At 41.8% G+C, this 10,082-nt stretch overlaps 1 protein-coding gene across 1 annotated transcript in view; it reads left to right on the top strand.

The window, feature by feature from the left end:
• Positions 1–5,866, top strand: part of LOC112231400 (ephrin-B3) — a 58,462-nt gene extending 52,596 nt beyond the window's left edge. Inside the window, exons 3-5 of the mRNA XM_024398135.1 lie at positions 3,438–3,530; positions 4,148–4,204; positions 4,320–5,866. Of these exons, the coding sequence (XP_024253903.1) occupies positions 3,438–3,530; positions 4,148–4,204; positions 4,320–4,741 (572 nt within the window). The 3' untranslated portion in view covers positions 4,742–5,866. The remainder of the gene's footprint in view (positions 1–3,437; positions 3,531–4,147; positions 4,205–4,319) is intronic.
• Positions 5,867–10,082: the final 4,216 nt, after the last annotated feature.

The following is a 10,082-nucleotide window of genomic DNA, read 5'->3' as shown; positions in this document are numbered from 1 at the left end:
CTCTCTATCTCTCATTCTTTATCGCTTTTCTGTTTATATAGGGTTCTTACACCTCTCCTTCTCTCCCTCTTTGCACCTTTGCTTCCAATAGAGAGAGAGAGAGAGAGAGAGAGAGAGAGGATCCACATGAAAAAATACTATGGTATGAATACTATAGTATTCACTGTAGTGTTTTTGTGGACTAATACTGTCACGGATACTAAATACTGTTGTAGAATACTTAGTTACTGTAGTGTTGCTGACATGAATGCAGTATACTGTAGTATTAACAATTTACTATAGTATACAGTAAATACTGTAGTAAAAAAAACTATAGTAAACTATAGTAATTAATGTTGTGATATTGCAGACTGCAGAATTTACTGTAGTGCTTTTGCAGATTGTAGTATACTGTAGTATTTACCAGAGGTGTGGACTCGAGTCACATGACTTGGACTCGAGTCACATGACTTGGACTCGAGTCTGACTCGAGTCACAAATATGATGACTTGCAACTCGACTTTGACTTTAACACCAATGACTTGTGATTTAACTTGGATTTAACTTGGACTTGAGCCTTTTGACCCGATTGATACCCTACCCAAATATAAAAAAATATGCTAATATTAAAAATGATTTTAAAAAGTGTCCGGCGCTTCAACACTTCGTTTAACAGATTACAGTTTGAATCGGACAGCAGCCAATCAAATTGTGCCAGCTGAGAAAAAGCTACGTGTGGCAGTGCAGAGCAAGGGAATTCAGATGGAGCCTTTCTCATGGCTACCCATGTATTTCCATGGAAATATAAAGTTTATTTGGAGAGTAATACATATATAGATATTTTTAAAAGCATTCATGATTTGCGTAAATGTAATATACTAACTATTACTCTTGTTAAAAATATGAAATGGTATTACATTTGGTGAAGAGCACATTGTGACAACTCAAAGTTGAGGACTTGAGATTTGACTTGATACTTGTCGGTCTTGACTTGAGACTTGACTCTGACTTGCCTGTCTTGACTTGGGACTTGAGTGCTAAGACTTGAGACTTACTTGTAACTTGTAAAACAATGACTTGGTCCCACCTCTGTTATTTACTGTAGTGTTGCTGACATGACTGCAGTATACTTTAGTATTAACAATTTACTATAATATACAGTAAATACTGTAGTAAAAAGAACTATAGTAAACTATAATAATTAATGTAGTGATTTTGCAGACTGCAGAATTTACTGTAGTGTTTTTGTGGTCTGTAGTACACAGTAGTATTTACTACAGTGTTTTTTTGCAGATAATACAATAGTATTTATTAACTATAGTATTGTACGGTATACTACGAAATTCTATAGTAAGTACTACACATGATCTACAGTGCGTAATACAGTATTCTACAGTATAATACAGTTTACTGCAGTATACTACAGTAAACTGATTCAAGTCTGCAAAATCACTACATTGAATACTGTAGAATACTGTAGTATTTACTGTAGAGTTGCAAACATGACTGTAGTATACTGTAGTATTACCTATAGTGATTTTGCGGACTGTAGTATACTGTCGTATTTACTATAGTATTCTACAGTATACTACAAAAATTATATAGTAAGTACTACACATGTTTGAGGGATACTACAGTGGGTAGTATAGTATTCCAAATCAAATCAAACTTTATTGGCCACATGTGCCACGAATACAACAAGTGTAGACTTTACCGTGAAATTCTTATTTACAAGCCCTTAACCAACAGTGCAGTTCAAGAAGAAGAAAATATTTACTAAGTAGACTAAAATAAAAAGTAAGAATAAAAAGTAACACAATAAGAATAGAAATAACGAGGCTGTGTACATGTACATGTAGGTTGGGGTGAAGTGACTATGCATAGGTACCAAACAAACAGCGAGTAGCAGCAGTGTACGGGGGGGAGGTGGGGGTCAATGTAAATTGTCCGGTTGAGATTTTTATGAATTGTTCAGCAGTCTAATGGCTTGGGGGTAGAAGCTGTTGAGGAGCTTTTTTGTCCTAGACTTGGCGCTCCAGTACCGCTTGCCATGCAGTAGCAGAGAGAACAGTCTATAACTTTGGTGACTGGAGTCTCTGACAATTTTTTGGGTTTTTCTCTGACACCGCCTATTATATAGGTCCTGGATGGCAGGAAGCTTGGCCCCAGTGATTTACTGGGCCATTTACACTACCCTCTGTAGCTGCCATACCAGGCGGCGATGCAACCAGTCAGGGTGCTCTTGATGGTGCAGCTGTAGAACCTTTTGAGGATCTGGGGGCCTATGCAAAATCTTTCCAGTCTCCTGAGGGGGAAAAGGTTTTGTTGTGCCCTCTTCACGACTGTCTTGGTATGTTTGGACCATGATAGTTCGTTGGTGATGTGGACACCAAGGAACTTGAAACTCTCGACCCCTCGACTACAGCCCCGTCAATGTTAATGGGGGCCTGTTCGGCTCGCCTTTTCCTGTAGTCCACGATCAGCTCCTTTGTCTTGCTCACGTTGAGGGAGAGGTTGTTGTCCTGGCACCACACTGCCAGTTCTCTGACCTCCTCCCTATAGGCGGTCTCATCATTGTCGGTGATCAGGCCTACCACTGTTGTGGTTTTCTACAGTATACTACCGCTTACTACAGAATTCTATAGTAAACTGTAGTATTTTGTGGGGATATGTAATACCTTTCCTTACACCTTACCCGCTGGTGTTATGTAATCTATAGCCTCAAGCGATAAATAGAAGTGGTGGTTGATACTGTAGGAGGGTGTCATGTGGTCATGTGATGTGATTATGAGTGATGTGGCATTAAATGGCCACTAGTCTTGGTTTGGATTAATATGACTGGGTTGGTATTTAAACAGTCAGGGGATGTGGCTGGCTTGTTATTCCGACTGTGTCTGGGGAATTGTGTGGGCGATATGGGTCATGTCATAGGCATGGTTGTGGGATTGAGTTCAGTGTTTCTGACAGGGCAATACTTCTGGCTCCCTGCTCTGACCTAGTTCCCCTGACCAGAAGGCTCCACTGGTTTTAGTTTTTTTTTTAACTCAGTCGGGGTCTCAACTTACTGTTGCAAGTTAGAATGGTAGAATACACAAGGTGTAATTTTGACATGTGATTATGCATCAGCAGTTTTTCTCGTTATGTCAGTTACTTATAGTCACTCAATTAGCCCGCCAGCTATCTAAACTTCTTAATCATGGTCAAATGATCAACCGGGTGACCCCCATTGATTTTGTTAGTCAGTCTCACTCAAATATCACATTAAAAACTGCAAACATTTCTCTCCAACCTATGGCAAAATTTGTAGAATTGCACGAAATTAACTCTAAAACATGTATCTCCGCTGTTAAAATGTTTTGTTCGCAATGTTGTAGCCCTCAACCCCATCACAGTTGCCCATCCTTGTTGTAAGGTATCTATCTAACTGTAGTCTTCCTCCCCTCCTCTTCGTCTCTTAGCTACCTCAGATGGGACAAGGCAGGGACTGGACAGCATGAGAGGAGGAGTGTGTGTGACACGAGGGATGAAGGTGATTCTCAAAGTGGGACAGAGTGAGTATTTTCATCAGATATATTGTCCTTGATTTGGTTTCATATCAGTCATTCAATAGTTATCATCCTCATATAGATGAATGCACATGGGGTTTTCAATATTCTTGTAAAGGCCTTATATTCATAATATTCATGAAACTGCCATATGCCAAATCAAATCACAATTTATTTTAAGTGCATTTCAAGAACAAGTTCACTTTTTTGGAACAAACTTACCCCACCAGCAATATACTTACTCATGCTCGTTCTGCAGTTACAGGGTCACAGATAAAACATGAACAAAAGCACACAAAAAAAAAAAACTTTTGAAACAGCATCTTTGCTGTTCTTAACTGACTGGCTTAGTTAAATAAAGGTAAAAATGTAAAAAAAAATGAAAATATGTAATTGCAAAATGTTATCCCCAATGTTATATTCCATTTTGTTGGACTCAAGCAATATTTTCTGTGTGCACTTTCTGAGTCCAACAAAATGGAATATAACATTGTTATATACAGATTTGCTTAGAGAAAAGTGAATTGTCCTTTAACAAAAGCCTCAATTGTCAATACACTTTACAGAAAAGCAAATTCATAAAAATGTTTACAACCCTAAACCAACTGTATGATTCCCCATAGCTGCTTATGGCCTCCCACCCAAACCCAAACCAGACCCAAACCGCTTCCACCCCAAAGGTAAGTCAGTCTACAGTACAGTATCCAGAGGGAGAGGAAACTCACGTCACTGGTTTAATGATACAGTATTTACAGTATTAGTAAGTCATTGATCCTGATCTCTCTACCCTTACAGGGAATGGGACGATACCCAAGGCAGGTGGCGAGGGCGAGGGGAACAACGGGAACAACCCTCCAACCTCCTCTAGCGTGGCGGTGATCGCTGGAGCGGTAGGGGGCGGAGCCTTCCTCCTCATCGTGACCACAGTCATCTGTGTGGTGTGTTACCGCTGGCAACAGAACAAGCACTCTGAAACTCACCACCCCACCCTGACCCTGACCACCCTCACCCCCAAGAGGGGCAGCACCAGCGGGGCCGGCTGCTCCACCGGAGGCAACAACGGCTCAGAGCCCAGTGACATCATCATCCCGCTGCGGACTTCAGACTCGGCCTACTGCCCGCACTATGAGAAGGTGAGCGGGGACTACGGCCACCCCGTCTATATCGTCCAGGAGATGCCCCCCCAGAGCCCAGCCAACATCTACTACAAAGTATGAGAGAGGGACAGCCACACAGCCCGGCTGACATAGACATACAGGTGTACCAACACATAGACTGCTGTTTTCAACATAGAAATAAAACTGTCCCTCTAGCTCCCTCTACTCCCTCACTCACCCCAACTCCCTCTCTATGGCTGACTTTTTGGGATGGCTATCCTCAACCTCCTGCCCCATGGACTGTGCTGTACAGTGCTCTGACACTGTGGATGGATGGATGGAGGGGTGGTTGTCTGGGTGGGGGTATTGATCTGTTCCCTGCTGTGAACCCAATGATGGAGGTCGTGAGTCCTGGACATGTGGGCCATTATGCTGACGGACTGTGGCAGCGACTCAGTCCCCACCTCTCACTCAAAGGGAGGACAGTGGATATGAAATGTCAAACCTTTTCAAAGTGTTAGTGTGTGTGTTTGTGTGTGTGTGTGTGTGTGACGGAATGTGTGCGCGTGCGTGCGTGCGTGCCTACGCATAACCTGTAAGTCTGCTTGTGTTTGGTGTGTAAAACCAGTACCACAAGAACAAATATCAAAGCAAGATTCTGATTTCTACCCACTGTTATTATTTACAGATTGTATAAAATCATTATTTCATAACTCATCTGTAGATTTTTATATTTCCATTCAGATTTCTGTTAGACACAGTTTTTCTTGTATGTATTGTACTGTATGTTCTCTGTTTTAGAGTCTGGATGAGATCTAGGTACTTATTTATTTCAGTGTTTGTGTTTGTCTTCTCTTCTGTTATCCCATTCTCTCTCTCACTCTACAATGCCTTAGCATTGAAATAGTTCACTTTTCTGTATATAAAGTTTCACAGAGGAAGGAGGATAGTACAACGGTACAAAGTGGCGTACTCAATAAGAGGAAGAAAATGACAGTATTGGGAAAGTGTTTGAACAGATGAAGCCACAAACACTGTGATTCTCCCATACTGTGCCTCCAGATGCACATCCATAGCAACAGAACTGAAACCTTAACACAATGTATTGTTCATGTTGCTTCTCTACGCCCGCTGAAAGTGTTTTTTTTAGAGGTGAATTATCTGTTTGGTTTTGTTTCCCACACTGCACTGGTAACTGATGACCTGTGGTTGGCCGCAGGAATTAATAAAGGTGAAAAGGTCGGAGTTCATTGTTGAAATGACACAGGCGATAGTCAACATATACAGTTGAATTCGGAAGTTTACATACACTTTAGGTTGTCATTAAAACTCGTTATTCAACCACTCCACAAATTTCTTGTTAACAAACTATAGTTTTGACAAGTCGGTTAGGACATCTACTTTGTGCATGACACAAGTCATTTTTCCAACAATTGTTAACAAATAGATTATTTCACTTATAAATTCACTGTATCATAATTCCAGTGGGTCAGAAGTTTACATACGCTAAGTTGACTGTGCCTTTAAACAGCTTGGAAAATTCCAGAAAATGAGGTCATGGCTTCAGAAACTTCTGATAGGCATCATTTGAGTCAATTGGAGGTGTACCTGTGGATGTCTTTCAAGGTCTACCTTCAAACTCAGTGCCTCTTTGCTTGACATCATGGGAAAATCAAAAGAAATCAGCCAAGACCTCAGAAAAAAAATATTGTAGACCTCCACAAATCTGGTTCATCCTTGGGAGTAATTTCCAAATGCCTGAAGGTACCACGTTCATCTGTACAAACAATAGTACACAAGTATAAACACCATGGGACCACGGAGCCGTCATACCGCTCAGGAAGGAGACGTGTTCTGTCTCCTAGAGATGAACGTACTGTGGTGCAAAAAGTGCAAATCAATCCCAGAACAACAGCAATGGACCTTGTGAAGATGCTGGAGGAAACAGGTACAAAAGTATCTATATCCACAGTTAAACTTGTCCTATATCGACATAACTTGAAAGGCCGTTCAGCAAGGAAGAAGACACTGCTCCAAAACCACCATAAAAAAAGCCAGACTATGTTTTGCAACTGCACATGGGGACAAAGATCGTACTTTTTGGAGAAATGTCCTCTGGTCTGATGAAACAAAAATAGAACTGTTTGGCCATAATGACCATTGTTATGTTTGGAGGAAAAAGGGGGAGGCTTGCAAGCTGAAGAACTCCATCCTAACCGTGAAGCACGGGGGTGGCAGCATCATGTTGTGAGGGTGCTTTGCTGCAGGGGGGACTGGTGCACTTCACAAAATAGATGGCATAATAAGGAAGGAAAATTAGGTTGATCTATTGAAGCAACATCTCAAGACATCTGTCGGGAAGTTAAAGCTTGGTCGCAAATGGTTCTTCCAAATGAACAATGACCCCAAGCATACTTCCAAAGTTGTGGCAAAATGGCTTAAGGACAACAAAGTCAAGGTATTGGAGTGACCATCACAAAGCCCTGATCTCATTCCTATAGAAAATGTGTGGGCAGAACTGAAAAACGTGTGTGAGCAGGGAGGCCGACAAACCTGACTCAGTTACACCAGCTCTGTCAGGAGGAATGGGCCAAAATGTACCCAACTTATTGTAGGAAGCTTGTGGAAGACTACCCGAAACGTTTGACCCAAGTTAAACAATTTAAAGGCAATGCTACCAAATACTAATTGAGTGTATGTAAACTTCTGACCCACTGGGAATGTGATGAAAGAAATAAAAGCTGAAATAAATCATTATCTCTACTATTATTCTGACATTTCACATTCTTAAAATAAAGTGGTGATCCTAACTGACCTAAGACAGGGAATTTTTACTAGGATTAAATGTCAGGAATTGTGAAAAACTGAGTTTAAATGTATTTGGCTAAGGTGTATGTAAACTTCAGACTTCAACCGTATAGTACCATGTTGAAGTCCACCTGTCAATGTGATTCAGAACTTCCTTTTTCTGCTGGACCCTTTCAACACTTATGTGCACATACTGACTGCTATAGGTGAAATATCTCTTTCATTCTCTTCAAACATCTCTGTGGCTTTTAAACTCAGTCCTCAGGTCCCAGGACCACACCTCATACACAGACATAGATGTATTGTTTCATAAATGTTTTCATACAAAGTAACTGATTTCCACTGTAGTTGTTTTTATGTTGTATGATGGTTTCTATGATGTTGAGGTTCATAGTCAGAGCGTTGAAGGTAGTGACAGAGTGATGGGAAACATCACAGATCAGCTCCCGCTGGGTCTGATGTCATCTCTCTGTGACATTTCATCATCACTCTGGGACATTCTGGACCTCACATTGACATCACAACCCTTTAATAATATTGGACTCTGATTGGACTACAAGCAACAGCACACTACCTGAGACATGGCGGACAGACGCCTCTCACAAGAGAGGAAAATATAGATTTTTTTTGATTGCTTGAATAATCACGTAATGTCCTTGTGTTCCTTTCAAGACATTCAGCTTTCACAGGGACCAGCTGGACTCAGTAAGGCTAGTGTAATTCTGCCGTCCATTCTACCATACCCTGTGTACCATTTTCCATATACTGTAGTGTTTCATTTGGTTTCACCATCTTTCTCACCTGCTGTTTTCCACTCAGTTATTCTGTGGCAATAACCTAATCCAGAGAAGGAGGCGCTTTGGTTTTCACTTCAGAACTGAGGAGAGACAGATCAGACGTCGGTGAGACGAGGGATACTGACATGAGACATTTGTGAGACGAGGGATAATGTCATGAGACGAGGGATACTGTCATGAGACAATGGTGAGACGAGGGATACTGTCATGAGACAATGGTGAGACGAGGGATACTGTCATGAGACGAGGGATACTGTCATGAGACAATGGTGAGACGAGGGATACTGTCATGAGATGTTGGTGAGAAGAGGGATACTGTCATGAGACATGGGATACTGTCATGAGACGTTGGTGAGAAAAGGGATACTGTCATGAGACATGGGATACTGTCATGAGACGTTGGTGAGAAGAGGGATACTGTCATGAGACGTTGGTGAGAAGAGGGATACTGTCATGAGACAAGGGATACTGTCATGAGACGTGGGATACTGTCATGAGACGTTGGTGAGAAGAGGGATACTGTCATGAGACGAGGGATACTGTCATGAGACGTTGGTGAGAAGAGGGATACTGTCATGAGACTAGATGTGCTAGGTAGATTGTAAAGACCTTTTGAGATTGATAAGGCTGACTGTTGAGAGATTGCCAGGAGTGTTGTGAGATGATTAAGTGCAGACTTTGTAGGACACCATAAGATGGTTTATGTTACCTCCCTGGCCTCCTCTCTCCTGTACATTCCAGTTTTTGGGGGGTGGGGATACATAAAAACCTAAGTATGTTATAAAATTCTTGTCTCAAGTGTGTTTCTTTTTGAGCATTCATGTTGACACAAATTGATGTTCTTATGGGGCTCCTGTTCTCCCCTCTCACACACTGCATCTCTGTCTCAGTATGCCACCCTCACACACACACACACACACACACACACACACACACACACACACACACACACACACACACACACACACACACACACACACACACACACACACACACACACACACACACACACACACACACACACACACACACACACACACACACGGTCTTTGTTCTCACAGTTTGTTTGATCTGCAGTCTCATTTGGTTGAATGCTGCTAGGCAATAAAAGGGTGACATCATTGGTATTCGAATTGTCCAATGTCTCGTTATTTTTCTGTCCCCTGTCCGTGTGTGTGCGTGCGTGAGTGTATGCATCCTTTCTCTCGCACACACACACACACACACATCACATGCTAGACTGCCTCAACAGTTGGTGTCTAGCGCCCTGTCAAGTCTAAATACTAAATCAAGTGGGCATGTTGACAGGGGATAGTTAAAATCAGTGCTAACAAAACTAGGATGACCTGAAACAATGCATCCGCACCACTCTCAGTCTTTGCTGTCTTCTTCCATAATCAGCAGCACAGAGGCTTGTGGATAGGCAACATCTGACGGGCAGTGCTGTGATTGAGCTGTCTGTCAGACTATTAATAACATCTCAGAACAGAACAGCATCTCTACAACAACACAACAGTCTGAGACACCAGAAGGAACTCCATCAAACACTCCCAAACACTTGTCATGTAGCGTCTGTCATGAGGCTGCTGATGACAACAGATGTTTGTTTATCCAGCAGGAGGTAATTGTTCTATTTTGGTTGTCATTAGATTTGCTTCTCTTAGCATACACATCATTTTCAAGAATATAGATACACAGTAACATTGACGCTTTACCATCATTGTTATCTAGATACAACATGAGAGAGATAGATCAGGTCTAAACTGCCCAGCTGTAATGACCAGCTAATGACATGGCCATGTGGAGGAGTCTGTCTGTCCGGATGTCGTAGATACTGACTGTAGTGGTGGTGGGTC

Source organism: Oncorhynchus tshawytscha, linkage group LG33 (genome assembly GCF_018296145.1).
Source record: "Oncorhynchus tshawytscha isolate Ot180627B linkage group LG33, Otsh_v2.0, whole genome shotgun sequence".
In the NCBI taxonomy this organism is placed as follows: domain Eukaryota; kingdom Metazoa; phylum Chordata; class Actinopteri; order Salmoniformes; family Salmonidae; genus Oncorhynchus; species Oncorhynchus tshawytscha.
This window is presented reverse-complemented; position numbering and strand designations above follow the sequence as displayed.